Source organism: Colletotrichum jinshuiense, chromosome 10 (genome assembly GCF_051148585.1).
Source record: "Colletotrichum jinshuiense chromosome 10, complete sequence".
NCBI classification, from domain to species: Eukaryota; Fungi; Ascomycota; class Sordariomycetes; order Glomerellales; family Glomerellaceae; genus Colletotrichum; species Colletotrichum jinshuiense.
This window is the reverse complement of record NC_139303.1, coordinates 15,574-32,544: the sequence shown is the minus strand read 5'-3', so window position 1 is coordinate 32,544 and position 16,971 is coordinate 15,574. Positions and strand designations below refer to the sequence as shown.

At 48.2% G+C, this 16,971-nt stretch overlaps 6 protein-coding genes across 6 annotated transcripts; 3 read left to right on the top strand and 3 right to left on the bottom strand.

Annotated features, from left to right (window-relative positions):
* Positions 1-695: 695 nt before the first annotated feature.
* Positions 696-2,371, top strand: EsH8_X_000011 (uncharacterized protein; the record flags this gene model as incomplete). Its single annotated transcript, XM_083274099.1, has 4 exons — positions 696-740; positions 796-1,201; positions 1,278-1,986; positions 2,365-2,371. 4 exons carry the CDS (start codon positions 696-698, stop codon positions 2,369-2,371), a joined length of 1,167 nt encoding a protein of 388 aa, XP_083119491.1.
* An 867-nt stretch (positions 2,372-3,238) lies between these two features.
* On the bottom strand, positions 3,239-4,100 carry EsH8_X_000010 (uncharacterized protein; the record flags this gene model as incomplete). The annotated part of the gene is made up of 2 exons (XM_083274098.1): positions 3,239-3,882; positions 3,947-4,100. The coding sequence occupies 2 exons, from the start codon at positions 4,098-4,100 to the stop codon at positions 3,239-3,241; spliced, it is 798 nt and encodes a 265-aa protein (XP_083119490.1).
* Positions 4,101-5,024: 924 nt separating this feature from the next.
* On the top strand, positions 5,025-5,567 carry EsH8_X_000009 (uncharacterized protein; the record flags this gene model as incomplete). The annotated part of the gene is made up of 4 exons (XM_083274097.1): positions 5,025-5,068; positions 5,131-5,335; positions 5,402-5,449; positions 5,514-5,567. The coding sequence occupies 4 exons, from the start codon at positions 5,025-5,027 to the stop codon at positions 5,565-5,567; spliced, it is 351 nt and encodes a 116-aa protein (XP_083119489.1).
* Positions 5,568-8,376: 2,809 nt separating this feature from the next.
* Positions 8,377-12,817, bottom strand: EsH8_X_000008 (uncharacterized protein; the record flags this gene model as incomplete). The annotated part of the gene is made up of 8 exons (XM_083274096.1): positions 8,377-9,730; positions 9,782-9,896; positions 9,948-11,299; positions 11,350-11,423; positions 11,480-11,715; positions 11,773-12,429; positions 12,481-12,702; positions 12,760-12,817. 8 exons carry the CDS (start codon positions 12,815-12,817, stop codon positions 8,377-8,379), a joined length of 4,068 nt encoding a protein of 1,355 aa, XP_083119488.1.
* A 766-nt stretch (positions 12,818-13,583) lies between these two features.
* EsH8_X_000007 (uncharacterized protein) lies at positions 13,584-15,359 on the top strand (the record flags this gene model as incomplete). Its single annotated transcript, XM_083274095.1, has 5 exons — positions 13,584-13,805; positions 13,866-13,997; positions 14,053-14,293; positions 14,349-14,960; positions 15,013-15,359. The coding sequence occupies 5 exons, from the start codon at positions 13,584-13,586 to the stop codon at positions 15,357-15,359; spliced, it is 1,554 nt and encodes a 517-aa protein (XP_083119487.1).
* Positions 15,360-15,503: 144 nt separating this feature from the next.
* On the bottom strand, positions 15,504-16,945 carry EsH8_X_000006 (fungal specific transcription factor domain-containing protein; the record flags this gene model as incomplete). The annotated part of the gene is made up of 2 exons (XM_083274094.1): positions 15,504-16,364; positions 16,439-16,945. The coding sequence occupies 2 exons, from the start codon at positions 16,943-16,945 to the stop codon at positions 15,504-15,506; spliced, it is 1,368 nt and encodes a 455-aa protein (XP_083119486.1).
* Positions 16,946-16,971: the final 26 nt, after the last annotated feature.

The window sequence follows — 16,971 nt, the reverse complement described above, 5'->3', positions numbered from 1 at the left end:
GCAGCGCAGCTGGTTGTTATTAGCCGCTTATGAGCCGCCACCCCCCCAAAGCGCCAATTGGTTTCGTCCACCAGAGTTCAAACCTAAACGAAGCGCATCAAGTCGTGTCACTTTAAGTTTTTCCCGCCACAGGACTTTTTGAGTAACGAAGCATATGTTTTTCGCAGAGCTGCCTTAAGCTTGATGTCTAGAAATTTATAATTCACAGCACTTGGAGCCGAAATACACAAAACATACAATAGAGAGAAGTACCCAAAACCCAGTTAACTACTATTTGACTGTAACTTTCTCAAGCCCTCATTAGCTTTACCCCGCTTTTAGTAAAAGTAGTGTCTCGCACCACTCGGATGGAAATTTCAAGAGTCACTCTCCGTATTATGCTTGAGTCTCATCGCTAATCATTGTTTGTTAACCTCTCTAAAAGTTTCTCTTAGAGTTGGCTCTTAACCTTCTATTTCTGAGAGTAGATTTTATTTAAGTGGTAACCTTGTCAATGATTCAATATTTGTTGTACTCATTGTGGTCTTGTCTTGATGTAAAAATTGGTGCCTTACATGCACACACGGCGATACATTCCATACAAGAGGTATCACAAGTACCAGCCTGATTCGTTGGCGAAAAAATAGTCCATTCATCTAGCTTGATTATCAAATACTTTGGAACCCGCCATAGCCGCGAAGCTCGTCATATTTCACATGATGGAGTCAACCACTTCGGACTATTTGCCCTGGCTGGACTCGGTGAGATGCACCATTCAAACGATTTCATTGCGCAAGTATTAAACGCATAGAACAGTCCTTTGGAAGGAAAGCCAAACCATCTTTGGTCGATGGAACCAATGTCATGAATTCCAAGTTGGAGTCGCCAAGGGCAACGCCAGTTTTTCCATTAGTATCAAAGTGGCTCCCGCCTAGTGACGAGCACAGCGACTACTGGTGGAAGATGGTTGGGCCCCACTTTGCGGTACTCTTACGCAATGCCGGCTACAGCCTAGAGGCCCAGGTCGAAGCCTTACTCTTCGTCTACCACCAGGTCGTCCCTAGGCTGGGTATATCCCCCGGCTTCAGCAACCCAGCATTGGAGAGCGGGGACAGCGGGCTATCTCTTGACGGCACTCACATCGAATATAGCTGGAGATGGAACCAGCCCGATACCAAACCTGAGATTCGCATGGTGATGGAGCCCTTCAGTCGGTTCGCGGGTACGTATGGATCCCCTGAATATGAAACCTGCCACCGAGATGCTCTACAACATGATGCCGCAAGTTCCATCCTTAGACCTTAGCCTGTTCAATCACTTTATTGCCAAATTCTATGACACGCCCCAGCACAAGTATCTGGAGACAAAGGAAAGGTCTGTGATGACGAACATCTGTCTTGGTTTCGAGTTCTTGGGTCGCGACATTCTTCCCAAGGCCTATTTCTTCCCGCGAAAGCTTGGTCAAATCGGTTTGACTCCGTTGGCGACGTGGGAAGAGGCGATCGCTACGGCAATTCCTCAAAGTTCTAGCATGAGTTCTGTCTTCGCTTTCCTCAAGGACGACACGCTGAAACTTGGCTTGACCTTGACACCCCTGTGGCTGGGTATTGATGTTATCAGTTCATCTGACGCGCGCGTCAAAGTCTACTGCATCGAGTCTCGAACCTCATTTGAGAGCGTCAAGTCGGTCTTGAGTATGGGAGACACGATCAATATTGAACCGGATATGCTGGAAAATGTTTGGGAGCTCATGAAGGCTGTCTGCAACCTTCCCGCAGATTTTCCTCGAGACAAGGACCTACCCAGAGCGCCTCAGTACAACGCATCGATCGACGGTATTGACACCGCTGGCCTTTGGGGTACTTTCGTCTACTATTTCGACATTGGGCCCTCCCGGGAGGAGCGACCTGATATCAAATTTTACATTCCCGTTTGTCACTACGGTGCTGATGACGAGGCAATTGCCTCTGCAATGACGAAGTGGATGGAATACAAAGGCCGCGGCCAGTATGTAGACGCCTACTGGGATGCTTTGCACGAGATCGTGACTCATAGGAGATTGAAAGAGTCTCGGGGTGCACATATGTGGCTCTCGATGATGATTAAAGGAGGCAATTTGCAAGTGACTTCATACATTGCTCCTGAAGGCCATCATCCTAAACGGCAGGAAAGAAAACATGGATCTCACCGTGGAATAGCTGAGCTTGTAACAGGTAAATCATGTTAGCCTTAATCCAATATGTCTATTATAACTATAAAGTTGTATTAATCTACACTCTCTATGTAATACTCCCTAGGTGTCATCCGCTAGCGATTGAAATCTAACATGACATCGACAATGGTTTCTTCGCGAAGCTGTTGAAATCATCACTAACGAATAAATAGGGCCTAACATACAGTCTGTAACGAACTGTATTAGAGTTTGTTAAAACTTCCTAACATAATATAGTCAATACCGAATAGATAAAGGGTAGAGTTCCTTAAATTTTGGATAAGTAAATTTAGTCAATAAAACGTGTATAGAAAGCCTGGATTAAGGGGAGTATTTTAATTTTTTTATTTATATAGTTAGAAATAAACAGTAAGGGAGTTAAATAGGTAAGTGAAGATAGATGTACATTTTGGTGATGTAGTTGGCGACCTGTTCGCCATTGGTCGCGGTATTCTGCTAGTATGCTAGGGTTATGGTCTGGTGTTGCGTGGGAAAACAACGTGGTCACTCGTGAGCCTGTATAATGGTTTTCTCCGCTAATGACCTGTCACGAGAAAGTCAAGGCAACCAACTGCGCCACAAAACAAAGCGTCAGTAGTGATGCACCGGCACCATTATCCCTTGTTCTACACTATATAGTCACACCGGCCAGCACACCAACTAGTCGGATCATAACAGGTAGATAAGGTGAATTAAACTAGCATAAAGAAAAAGCTCTAGAAAGTTGAATAACCACTGATCTAACCCTAAGTATAAAGACTAAACTCTTTCTGCCTGTATTCACATGCTTTTAAGATTAGAAATTAAACTACATTTAGCTTCACATAAGATTTCAAATGGTAATGTCAATAAAGAGTTCCCATCCACTAACTTCTATTGCTTGGTTATCATATAACATCTATACTAAATACTAAATACATAATTATGTCGATATTAGTAGATAGGCATTAGATTCCATCTATCCCCAGTCTGTCTAAAAGCGGGTCCTGGAGATGGGACACTGGATCACAGGACTGCTAGACCACGATGATCATTATAGGAAACCCTCTATCGAAAGTTGCCGCTTCCGTTGCAGCGGGAGAGAGGGATGGAACGCTGATTCTTGATGCAAGCAGTGATGGCACCACCAACCCAGTTGACGTTCTCGTAGGTGCCCTCTTCATGGGAGTCGGCCATATATGTGCCAGTCTGGCGAAGGCTGCCAACACATCCCTGGAAGGTGCGTCCGTAAACGCGGTTCGTCCAGGGTCGGGTGATGACGACTCCAGTCTCACCGTTGTCAATGGTTCCGCGGATGAGAAAACCCTGTTGGGTTGTCCAGGATTGGCTGTAGTTGACGCCGAGGCTAGATTTGAGGCGGTCCTTAATAAGAGTGAGGTCGATGCCAGCGCTGACCGTGACTGAGTTGCTGATGGACCAGGACTTGGAGATAGTGATGTCGATGCCCTTGCTGCCGGCACCAATCACAACGGGGGACATTTGCACGTCCCAGTCAACGAAGCGCTCCTTTCTGTCAACAACCGTCTGGTAGTTGCTGTCGCAGTCCCGCTTGTCGAGAGCTGCGTCGGTATTGTTTGCCAGGGAGAAAGCATCACCGGCCTTGATCCACTCGTAGTCGATAGCAGGGGGCTCGGGAAGGATGTTCATAGTCTTAAGAAGGAGCTTGTACGTGTCCTCGGTGATGATTTGAGCTATTAAAGGGGAATTATGTCAGAAAGCTTACATGTGACCATGCTTGAGATGGATTGTACTTACAGCGACCCTCTCCGAAGAGCAGGAGTTCACCTCTGCGCAGGTCGCGGTCGACGGCCTCGGTGGTGTTTGCAGCAGCATCCCGGTCGGCAAGCGGAGCGGCGCTCACGAGGGCGGCCGCAGCCGAGAGGACAGTGATGAGGCGAATGGAGACCATTTTAAAACGAAGGAAGTGAGGATGTTTTGAACGAGAGGATATGGCGGTGAGAGTGATGAAGGGTGAAGAAAAATGACCAAGTGGTGGGAGTTTGGGGAGACTTTATACGTGATGTCGTCCTCGAGGCTGCCGTGTTGTCACATTTCGAGTGTATGATGGTTGCGCTGATTTTCGATAACGCTCATCTCCCGAAAATCTGCTCACTGTGTCTTTGCTTTTTCCGTCATGTTCACCCAAACGATTGAAAACATCTCAAGAGTAACCATGCACGTGGGCCAGACATCTCCTTTGCGAGTCATGCTGGGATACAGGGCAAGGGGTATATTTGGAGAGGGTGGGAAGGGGGTGCCGGTTCAAAATCAAGGGTGGATCTTCTTCGGGCCCTTGAGCCGACTCTTTTTCCACCTGTTTGGTTACTTCACTGCCTAACAAGGTAATAATTCAGGGTTGTAATCGTTGAATGTCAAATTAGCACCTTCTTCATGGAATATAGCATACCCTGTACATCATGACTCAACAATCGCGTATTCTGGAGCCGAATGAAATTCAGTAGCCGTAGATATCTTCTCTCAGCTTGGAACCTGGGAACAAGCGGCACATTTCTTCCACTGGATGTAAGTCTAGATCACGTTGTCACGAAAATGGCAATTTGGCCTTGCCGTGACCGAGTAATGATGCCGATAGTTGCCGTGAATTATATTATTCACAATTAAAGAAGTGAAAGCTGGCAGATAAAGGATTACGAGATGTGATTACCCTCCATTGTCTAGAACTTCTTTTGAAACTTCTTTCTGATTTCTTCTTTTGTATTTAGCCCTAGCTGGTCTACCTTTTGATCCCATCTGTTTTTTTAAAAACTCAGTTAACTATCAACTCCCAGCGTTATTTCCCCATCTTCCACTTCAAACGGAAAACCTAGCCAAAATGCAGATCATCTCGCTCATCACCTTCGCGGCCTTGGCTTCCGTGTAAGCTCTCCATCTAAAATCTTACCCCATTGATCCCCAGGATTCTGACGAGCTCTTCCCAGCGCCGCTGCCAAGTTGCACAGCGCTGCAGTCTGTGTCACGGCCAGGCAGTACGGTTCTACCGGCAACGGAACGCCTTACGGTCTCACCTACGGCTCCTACAAGGACTACGAGATCGTGACAGATGCCACAAAGTGCGCTTGCAACAAGTACAAGGCTCGCAATACCGGCAATAATCAGTGGGACAAATGCCCTGACTGCAACTTTGTATGCGGAATGCCTCGTTCGCTTACTCCCGCGAAGGACTTTGACGCTAACTAGAAAACAACACAGAACGGTCTTGAGTGCCGCTCTGACGCGTGGCACATTGGGGGAGATGAGGTGAGGCAATCACATCACAACACTCGCACGTCGCGACGCAATGCTGACAAAAATCAACTCCCAGTTCACCTACTACTGCGAAAACCTTTGCGGTGCCCAGGGCGCCGAGGCCAACTAAATTGGGGGATCCGAGGCGGATGGATTTGCTTGCTAGCTTGAGAAAGTTCAGGTATTCGAGGCTTTGTGTTTGAAATGTGGATGGTTATTGGCAAAGTCATAGTCGCATCACCCTCTTTATCATTCGCTACGTTTTATTGCCAAGTATGATTTATTGCTACACTCTGCTACGCAAAGACACACAGGTTTGACTCGAATTAGTGGCACGAGCCACAGCCTACTTTAATACAACAGCAATCATCGGAAATAAGCTTTGACCGACATTGGGGCCAAGAGTAAAAGAAGGCTACGATGGTGCTTAACTTTATCTGAAGTCTTATCCAAACTTTACTTGTGCTCTTCTGGTGTTCATCCACATTTTGATGGCGTTTCTATGGACATTAATCGAAATACTGTCAAGGAGCCTACAGCCCTTTGGGTCGCATTCACACACAAATACCAAGACCTCTCACTGCTAGATGTGGAGTAATTACAGAATTTATGGCGTCAATACCCTTATGTTAGGAACCTTTGGCGATAAATCGAATACTGCTCTACGCGCCTTGGCCAATTAGCCGGCGAGCGCTCTGCCACCGTGCCTAGTGATGCATTTGGCTTCGCGGCACCAAGCGTTAGGGTCTGCCCGAAAAACGTTAACTCATCTTTGCACTGCGAGTCAAGTTAATTATCCACCTCCCTCAACTAGGTGTTGCCAGGTACACGACTCAGGGATATCTTCAGCACGGTTATTCTGAACAACTACTCAGTACTTTAACTGCGCAAGCGGTTCAACATCAACCTCTAATATTAAGGTACGTATCCACACATTGAGGCGACACTTGCCAAGACTGGCAACACACGGGCAATTTTCCATCCAATCGGGTGCGACTGGTTTAATTGTAAAAATGGTTCCACTCATAAATCCACCGTGACTCCACACTTTTAATAGATGTACCGACTAGTGGCCACAACCCCGCAGTGGCACCTACCGGCATGGCTCTCGTATAACTCGTACAGCACGTTCTCCTTAAACTTTATTTCCTAGCCCTCAGCTGATTATCTATCTGCCTATCAAGGGATCGGGATCGATCCCGAGGTGGTCGTATGTGTCGCAAACGAAGGACTAATGAAAACCAAGTAAACAGTGCAGAAATGAATAAACACGTGAGCAACAAGGTGAAAGCTAGGTGTGAAGAAAGGAATATCGTCAAGGTTGATCCCTCCCCAGATGTTCCGCCGTGCACCCGTCTACATACACAGCGGTCGCGTGTTACATCACGTGTCCTATGTCAATCCTGGTTCACTAAGACGAAAAGACATTAACACTCTGGTTATGTTGCCACCAGCCATTATTGTTAACCTTATCTATTTAGCCCACTCCTACAGTTCCACCTTGGATGACGTAACTTGATAACTGCAAGCCATGACTATGTCGCGAGCTGCAAAGGTTGGGGTTATTCCCAACATCCTCTTAAATCTGGATTATAGCAAGATGTGTAAGGGTTAGGGTCATCCTCCTAAGCTACTATGCTTTACAATCTGGCCTTCACAGACGCATTCCGCTGCCACAAAAGCGCAACTGCGGTAGGTCTTCAGACTTAGTTCAGCTAGTCAAACTTAGGGCAGATTAGGGGTCTCGGTGAGCGTAAATATTTCAAGCCTAGAAACTGTGGTCACTTTCATGACAAGAGTATGCCTTCCATCTAAAGCTTGAAGGCATCAAGCCGGGGTGACTTCACTAAATTCTCGCATCCATTCGCGACATCAAGCCCCCAAACTGAGACGCGTTGGATTCCTTTCTCATGTCCGAGTTTGCCAAGGATCCACTGCCGAGGCCTACAAGCCAAAAGTCATCACCAGACACATGCCGACAGGGACCGAGAATGGTAACGAATGCATGCCTGATAGCCTGACGACAGCTTTTGGAATTTATTTTCGTCGAAATGCCCCAAAATCGAAGAAATTGCGAAGAGCAAACCTCTTGGTTCCACCATTTTTGCTCTGAGGCTACGGTACCCTAGGCTTGCAGGAGGAAAATCGTTGAGATTACGTTTAGTCCCGTATGTGGCACATCGCCGTTGTACGGTAGCAAGGAAGATGAATACAAATAAACAGAACTCGTGGTTATTCTCCACGGGGCTGTCTACCACTTTAACCATAACTGCTTCTGCCAACTGATTTCAACCATTACCTCAAACTTAAAAATTAAAAGTCTTCAGAGAAAAAATGGGTTATAATAGTAGTAACTCTAAGCCAAGCCTCTAAGACTTTGAGGGATCTCAAGTCTATGGTGAACGTCGAGGCAGTTCCTATTCCCGAACTTCCCGACGACAACACTCATGAGTCTGAGCAGGTCAAGGAGAATGTAAGTCGTGGGCTCACAGCCCCCGCTCCAAAAGACGCCTACTTATGAAACATCCCGTGTAGTCGCTAGAAACAATCCAACTAATTAAAGATATGGTTTGGTAGATCCTAAAAGAGCATGAAAATGCCAAGAAGAGTATTCCGAAGTAGGACTGCTAGAATGCTAATTTTACAACTATCCAAGATCCCAGCCAGAGCTTCCAGGATGCCACTCTGAACAACTTGAAGAATGTTGCCCAACCTGTAAGTACAATACCCGGCTCTATTAGGATATCATGAACAAATTCAATTCTATCTTGAGTTTTGCTGGCACTAAGAAAATCCCCACTACATTGGAGTCCATTCCGGCGGTCGGCACCCTCAATATCACGGCCCAATACATGGAGAGCGAGACGATTGATAAAATGAATACTGTTGTCATCTCGCAAAAGTCTCCATCTATTGTTGTGACTGCATCGATGAATCTTCTACGATGAAGCTTCTTGAGCAGCGGAAAAGGCATGAAGGCTGCCAGTTGCTCGTGGGTACTTGACGTTCGCCTCCCAAGGACCGTCGATGCCGTTGAACTCGTTAGTCTGCTTTTGGCCGCCGTCGTCCTCGTCCTCTTCCGGAACACCCCAACCGCCACCTCCTGGGGTATGAATCACGCACCGATCTCCGGTCTTCATATCGACTTGGCCCCGGGGTCCGATGTTGATCCACCTTTCTCCGCCATCCTCCGTCTTTTGGACCCAATAATTCGCCCCCGACTGACCATTTTCGCCGCCCATCATGCCGTAGGGCTGGTGCACCCGGCGCTCCGAGATGATGCCATAAGTCAACGGTGCGCGGCACTCAAAGTCACGTACAATACCGCACCCACCCCTGAACTTGCCTCGTCCGCCACTGCCCTGTCGAATCGAGAACTCACGGATCAACACGGGGTACCTCTTCTCAATGATCTCCATATCTGTGGTCCGGGTGTTGGTCATATGTATTTGGACGGCTGACGCACCATTCCAAGTCGGACCAGCTCCTTCGCCGCCACAGATAGTCTCTCCGTAACCGAAGCCAAAGCCCTGACTGTTGTTGGTGATAGAGTCCAGCGAAGCTGCAGGATCGACGGAGTTGCCAAAGAAGCCGAAGCAGTTCATGCACCCTTGCGATCCGGAGGCTGCTCTAAACGCCTTGAGGAGGAGGTCTACTAGACGTTGTGAAGTAAGGGTGTTGCCGCAGCAGACTGCCGATGTTGGACCAGGGTTTAAGAAGGTGTTCTTGGGGATGATGACCTTTGTCGGAGTGAGACATCCCTGGTTAAGAGGTATGTCGGACCCAATCAGGAGTCGAAGAGTGTAAATTAGGGCCGAGTAGGTGATTGCCGGTGGTGCGTTCATATTCGACAGCATCTCGCATGATGTTCCGGTGAAATCGAACGTGCCAAACCCTGACTCGTCAATGGTGATAGACACTTTCATGCACGAGCCGTTGTCGAGATAATCCACAGCTTTCAGTGGCTTGGATCCGAATCTCTTGTATGCAGAGAGGAGGTATTTCCTGACGGATACTTCGGCATTCTCTTGGATCTTCGCCATGTAGAAGTGTACAATAGGCTTCCCGAACTCTTCCATGAGGGCTTTGATGAGACTGCTGCCTTTGGTGTTGGCTGCAACCTGAGCCTTCAGGTCGGAAAGATTGTCTGGGAGACGGCGAGAGCCGCTGCAACCGGGATAATTTCCTGGGGCGAGGAGAATGGAAATGATGCCATCCTCATCAAAAGTGCCATCTCTGATGAGGAAGAATGACTTGATTGCAGCCCCCTCTTGCCAAAGCTCCGTTGAATCACTGCTTCATGTCAGTACGAGGACACGATTGGACGCCTTAAGATGTTCTTACGGTGGCATAGAGTTGCCCTTCGATCCGCCGATGTCGAGGTGATGACCCCTCGAAGCAGTGTAGAAGCAGATCGTCTTTCCATCTTCGTCGAATACTGGGGTGATGACCGTGATGTCTACTAAAGTTAGCATATTGGCTCACTAGGTACAGGGATCAAGCGACTGACCAGGGAGATGAGTACCGCCAGCTTCGGGGTGATTCGAAAGCAACACATCTCCAGGGCGCAACTTTCCATGGTGCAGCTCATGCTGGTACTTGACAGCATAACTCATGCTTCCCAGATGAACGGGAACATGCGGCGCATTAGCGACCAAGTCTCCGTCGGGACTAAAGATGGCACAGGAAAAGTCGAGACGCTCTTTGATGTTGAGGGAAAGACTCGTCTTTTGAAGTGTTCGGCCCATCTGTTCGGCAATACTCATGAAACGATGGCCGAAGATGCTAAGTTTCACGGGGTCAACTACCAGCTCCCCGTCATCTTCAAGCTTGTTCTTGTTCACTTTGTCGACGACATCGATGACCAAGTGAGAAGTCAGAATCTTGGCCTGCGACCCAGGAACAACCACAACGGTTTGCGTGCTGTCAATGATGATCGCTGGGCCGGCGACAATTTCTCCCGGCTGCAATGTGTTGAGGCGAAAAACCTTGGTGGGTTGAAGACCGCCTCGAATAAAGTATGCGTTGGTCTGGAACTGAGTAAGTAAAGGCTTAAGTACATAAAAAGGCGGGTTGCCTACGGTGGTGTCCTCGCCCTTGGTGACAGCGCTAAATGATATCGTCTTCAGTTCCTTCACGAGTCGATCATTGTCCGTGCTAGACTCTTCAGCCTTACCAACTCCGCGCACGCGGATGTCATCGACATGAACCTTCCTTGATCTGGGGAAGGTGAAAGACAATTCTCGTAGATGCTCTCTCTCCAGAGCCGAGAGCCAATCGCCGTCCTCAGGCCGAAGAATCATAAAGTTAGTGTCGGTTCCATTGTATCTGAGGTTGAGATACGGTTCGTATTGAATAGAGGCTTCCTTGATGCCCTGGGAGAGTAGTCCATCTGCTGCATTTTTCTTGAGGTAGTCGATTCTTTTACCGAGTCTGGGAAGGGTCTCATCGGACAGCATCTCGGAGCTAGGCTCTTGAGCCTCTTGGACCACTTCCGCCAGCGCCATTCCATACGCCGAGAGAATGCTGGAATATTTGTGAATGACGATGCGGTCGATTCCCAGCTTCTCCGCGATTTCACATGCATGCTGACCCCCGGCACCGCCAAAGGTTGCGAGGTTGTGGTCAGCGGTGACGAAACCGCGGGCCTCGGTAAGGGCTCTGATGGGCCGACTCATGGACTCGTTGGCAACGTCGATGAAGCCGACTGCGACTTCATAAGGCGACATCGAGCGTCCCGTATCAGCGTTGATTGTCTTGGTGAGTTCTTCAAACTTGGTAGCGACAATCTCTGAATCTAACGGCAAGTTCTCGTCGGGGCCGAAGATGGCAGGGAAGTAAGTCGGGATCAGTCGACCAAGACTTGTTGATATTAGCGCATCATCACCCCCCAATTTTGAGCAGCGACTTACAAAAGGTTAGCGTCAGTCACAGTGAGCGGACCACCTTTCCTGTATGAAGCTGGGCCGGGGTGGGCTCCAGCACTCTGGAGCATAGTCAGCTGCCAGCGCCAATGACTACAATTGAAGCAGGAGGACATACCTCAGGCCCGACCTTGAAGAGCCCGTCACGCCAAAACAACATGCTGCCACCGCCTGCAGCGACAGTGTTGATGCCCAATTGAGGACTTTGGATTGAAACGCCGGCGGTGGTCGACTCGAAGACATGCTCCAAGGATCCTCCATAACGGCTCACATCGGTAGATGTTCCACCCATATCAAAACCAACAATGGGGGACTTGCCATCATATGAAGTGCGAGCGTGACCAATGACTCCTCCTGAAGACATATTAGCCACATTTTGTAGAACACTAAGGACATAAAGGGGAAATTTACCGGCAGGGCCGCTAAGAATGCCGCGTAATCCACTGAAGGCCTTGTGGTTGACAAGGCCGCCATCGCTTTGCATAAACTCACATGAGATGTCGTCAAGGTTGCCGCCTTGAAACTGTTTCGCAAATCCGTTGACGTAGCGGACGATTTCGGGAGTGAGGTAGGCATCCGCCGAGGCCGAGCTTCCTCTTGAAATCATTTTGATCATGTTGGCACCTACACTCGATGATGTCGAGACATGCTGGAAACCAAGATCCCGCGCGATATCAGCAACTCGATTTTCGTGATCAGGGTACATATAGGAGTGGGCGAGACAAATTGCCAGGGTCTCGATGCCTTTAGATCTGATTTCCAAGAGCTTCTGACGGACTTCGTCTTCATTCAAGGGCCGGATGACTCGCAAAATATCTCCAGTGATGCCTTTGACAAATAACCCGGGCGACTCTTTCGGCTGAGTACGGGCAGTTTTGTAGGTATCTTCATCGTACGCCTCCACCGTGAGACGTTCTGAAATCTCGACAACTTCGTCGTAAAGAAGCTCTGGCTTGCGGATACCAAGGTCAAAAAGTTTAGGTCTGGATTGATAGCCGATGTCGAGGAGATCGCAAAAGCCTTGGGTGACTACAAAGGCATGTCGGGTTCCTTTTCGCTCAAGGAGTGCTGATTACAGGATCAGCCGAAACCGTATAGTATATAAGATAAAGCGCTCACCATTTGTTGCGACGGTAGTTCCCATGCGTATTGAGTGGATTGAATCTTTGGGAATGGGCGACCGGCGTGGGATGGTTGTGCCAGACACCATCTCCAAAATCCGCCTGATGCCTTCAGCCGGCGCATCATCGTAGTTGCCGGGGTCCACAGACAATAGCTTCAACACCACATCGGGTTGACTTGGAATGGAAGCCCAAACATCTGTGAAGGTACCACCGCGATCTAGTCGTGCAATATTTAGCTAACAGCTCTCGCAGCGAAGAACAACGACTGCCTTACCGATCGCGAAGTTGATACTCTTAGGCTCAATTTGGGAAGCAGCTGTTCCAACAGCCATTTCAGTGTCTAACAAATGGTGATAACTACCCAGTCAACAAGAGATCAAGATTAGGACGCAAAGGCTTCACAAGAGCATGATCATGTTATATGATGTACTACTTCTGCATGCATCATCGCCAATCCTGCAGAAATAGCGAAATAGCGAAATGCCGATGTCGCAGATTCAATCGGCGAATGCTCAGGCAACCATTACCCCAAGACGCACGAGGATAACGAACACAGCCAACGCCCGTCGATTCGAACTGCCACAAACTCATGCGCTTATCAGTCAGTCATGCACTATGACAGGTGATCTGCATCCGGTGCAGCTTCGTCGATAGCAGGGTTTGTGAAACCAGAGAGGAAGATACGGCCAAAAGCCTGTACTCCAACTTCGTCGTTTAGACCTTCCAATCAAAAGAGTCCTATCACAGCTCTCGGCTCAAAGCTGCGCGTCGCCGGGTGGATCCATGCATGGCGAATTCATATTGCGAGTGATAAGAACCCGGGGTTGATGCAGTCGACGATAAAGCCCTGAATTTACCCCATGCCGGTCAACAACGCTGGCTTTTATCCGATCGGAGATATGCTGGTGATATGAAAATGCTAGTTCCAGCAGGCGCGTCATCGAGCCTACAAAACCTCATGCCTAGCTAAATAGAAACGATCGTCCCCATTTTACTATCTGTGTTCTCTCGGTCCCAGTGCGTATAATTTGACTTGCTTCAAGCGAAGGCTACCCGCTGTGATAACAACATTTTGATCAAAAGGGGCCCGGCGGCATCATGAACGGCATGAAAGAGAGTCCGGCAGAACAGCCGGATATAAATGTCATTCATCCGAGCTCCTCGAATATCCAGGGACAGTCTGAAATAACCAAAGCACCGCAAGATGGCACCCTTGACGAGGCCGCGGAGTTCTTGGCGAACGCGAACAATTATCCACCAATGACTCCTGAAATGGAGAAGAAGATTGTGAAGAAGATTGACGCTTGGATGATCCCACTGGTGAGTGATATGTGTTTGTGCATTAGGTGTGTGCTATCAAGCTGAAATCCACGCGCACAGCTATTGTTCACAGCTACCCTCGGAGCAGTCGACAAAGTCCAAATGGGAACTGCATCACTATATGGCTTCCAAACGGACAACGGGTTTGTTGGACAACAATACAGTTGGCTCGGAAGTGTTCTCCCTCTGGGAGTAAGTTGGCCAGTATTCGCAATTGAATATGCAACAGCTAACGTTGACTATCTAGCAACTGATCGGATATGTCATTGCATCCTACCTTGTCCTCCGATTTCCACCCGCAAAGTTTCTCTGCGCTGCATCCTTACTCTGGTCTGTCTTGACCCTTTTGCATGCACCTTGCCGGAGCTGGTCCGGCTTCATGGCCCTTCGATTCTTCATGGGCTTTATTGAGTCTGCCATTTCTCCATCATTGACGATTCTCGTATCGAGCTTTTACACGAAGAAAGAACAACCCCCAAGAAATGCCAGTAAGAGAAATGTATATTCCACTGGCAGAAGCATCCACCGACTAACTATATGCAGTCATTTTTGCGTATTTCTCCTCGGTCTTTAATGGTTTCTTCGCATGGTTAGTTGGTAGGATTCCAGACTCAGCCCCTCTTCTCAAATGGCAGTACCTGTACCTCCTGACTGGTACCATCAACGTTCTTTACTCTATCTTCATCTGGTTCACCCTTCCGGACAGCCCCATGAATGCCCACTTTTTGACTGAAGAGCAAAAATACTATGCGACGAAACGTCTTGCTGCTAATCGCACTGGTATTGCCAACAAAGTCTGGAAGTGGGATCAAGTTTGGGAAGCGTTACTAGATATCAAAATTTGGATCATTTTCGTATTCAACATATTTATCAACATCCCAAACGGAGGCCTCGTCAACTTTGGCAGCATTATTATCAACAACCTTGGTTTTACTTCGCTGGAAGCTAGCCTCTTGACCATGCCATTCGGCGTTCTGGCTACATCAAGCGCCTGGGCATTTTGCTATCTGGCAGCTCGATGGCATAATAGGAGAACGCTCGTTGCCTGCATCGCGCTTTTGCTCCCCATTCTTGGAACGGCACTGGTTCATGGGCTTCCCAGAACGAATATTGCAGCACAGTTGGTCGGGCTATATTTCATGTACTTCTACTGGCGTAAGTGCAGTCAACCTGATGATTTGATGGTACTTTCTAATATTTATCACAGCACCGTACGTGGTGGGGATCTCCCTCCCGCAAGCCAACACGGCAGGCCAGACAAAAAAAGCTGTCTGCTTCAGTTTGGTTCAAGTTGGCTATGCTGCTGGCAACTTGATTGGACCTCAGACATTCATCTCTACCCAGGCACCGAAGTACAACGGGGCAGTCATTGCGATGCTAACGAGCTATGTCGTTAGCATGGTATTAATGTTGGTTTACTGGTTTGTGGCAGTCTTGGAGAACAAGAGACGTGACAAGAAATACGGCAAGTCAGAGGCGGTTCATGAAGGAACGGTTGATGGATTCGTAGATATCACGGACAAGAAGCAGAAGGACTTTAGATACACCACTTAGCATGGTCCCTCCTTCCACCAGAAGCTACGAGCAACAATTGAGTCGAGCACACAAGACCATGATTCAATAATCGAAAGTGAAGGTCGGGTTAAAATCAATTTGATCAGTGAATAGGATATTGTGAGATAGTAATGGCATAACTGTTCACGCTAAACTAATCGTGTCGTACCGACCTTCAAGTATTGACCAACCTTTATCCGCATTGCTCACCTCTAGGTCTCGTGCTTTCCAAACATTTTCTATAATACGCCTCGCCTTTCTCACATTGCCTAATTGCCTTGTTTGCTGCAATGATTGAAGCTTCCTCAGAATCATACGTCGGTCATTGTCCGAGTCAGACCGGATACCGAGGGTCGCAACAGTAAACAATGGCCAAAGAAGAGTATTTGTACGAAGAGAAATCTTCGGGATGATCTCGAGGATTTGGACCGTGAGTCTGAACATGTGTGGATGAGAAGGGCTACACCCATCGATGCGGGCGTACAAGTACATGAGGCTCGTTAGGCGCTTCAGCTCACATATCCATTCTGACTCGTGGGGCTCGATAGCGCGATCTTCTGATTGCTTGTGTCGAATTGAAAGGGTTTGCATTTGGTGCAACTCTCGTTCAATTGAATTGCGCTTGCCATTATTAGTGGCGACACCTCCAAAAAGTGAAACTTGGTCCGGACCCGCAGAGTTTTGTGTTGGGAAACCGGTAGACAGGCTCGTGATTTGAGCGAGTAGTTCGATAAGACGTATCGAGCAGCCAGTCAAGGTCATGAAGATGGAGTCGTCGTATCCGTCTATGGGGGTCGACAGCCGGCCTGCTGCGTATGACACAGCTGTCGCTTCCGGGCCAGCTGTGAAGGCAAGGGCATCGTGGTAGGCAAAATATGTGGAGGCGAATGCATACAGGCTCGAGGAAAGATAGTCATCCTTGAGCTCATGCCAAATTTTAGACGTCAAGAAGGATCTAGCAAATGTTGCATGAACTCGCCATGAGCCAGAGCAGTCGTGCAGAATCTGTAACGACATAGTCAGTCGCCTGTCTAGAGATAGTGCGAGTAATCTAGATAAAGTAGTATGAAAAGTCATACTTCGAAAAAACACATCATTAGTGTAGACGCCATGATTTGCTGGGCCATCTCAATTCTCAGGGATCGACCAATTGTGGCTGAAGAATATTCAGATATTGTCTTTCTCAAAGAAACTGAGGCGTGATCTCGATAGGACCAAACATTTCTCGGCTGCCCCGAATGCCCAAGAACTTGCATTTGGTGAGATGATACAGCGAGGATACTCCGGTAAACAGGGCCACCTGGTGATGCTGCAGCTATCCGGAGGATGATCTGGCGGTAGGGGTTGATGCCATCCTTTAGGACACAGCGTGGAGCAACGAATTCATCGAAGTATTTCCACAAGAAAGCATCTCCCGTTGCCAAGTTCAGTGGAGAAAGATACCTCGAAATTGTTAGATCCGACGAGTTTGTGTTCGGTACAAGCGAGCTACAAGTTGTGTCAGCTGGTCCGGAGTTGTTGACCCTCGTCTCATTAGGAATCGTTGGAATCTCTTCAAAGTCTCGCCAAGTTGTGTTGAGAAACATCCACCCTTCTATCAAGCTATTGTAAG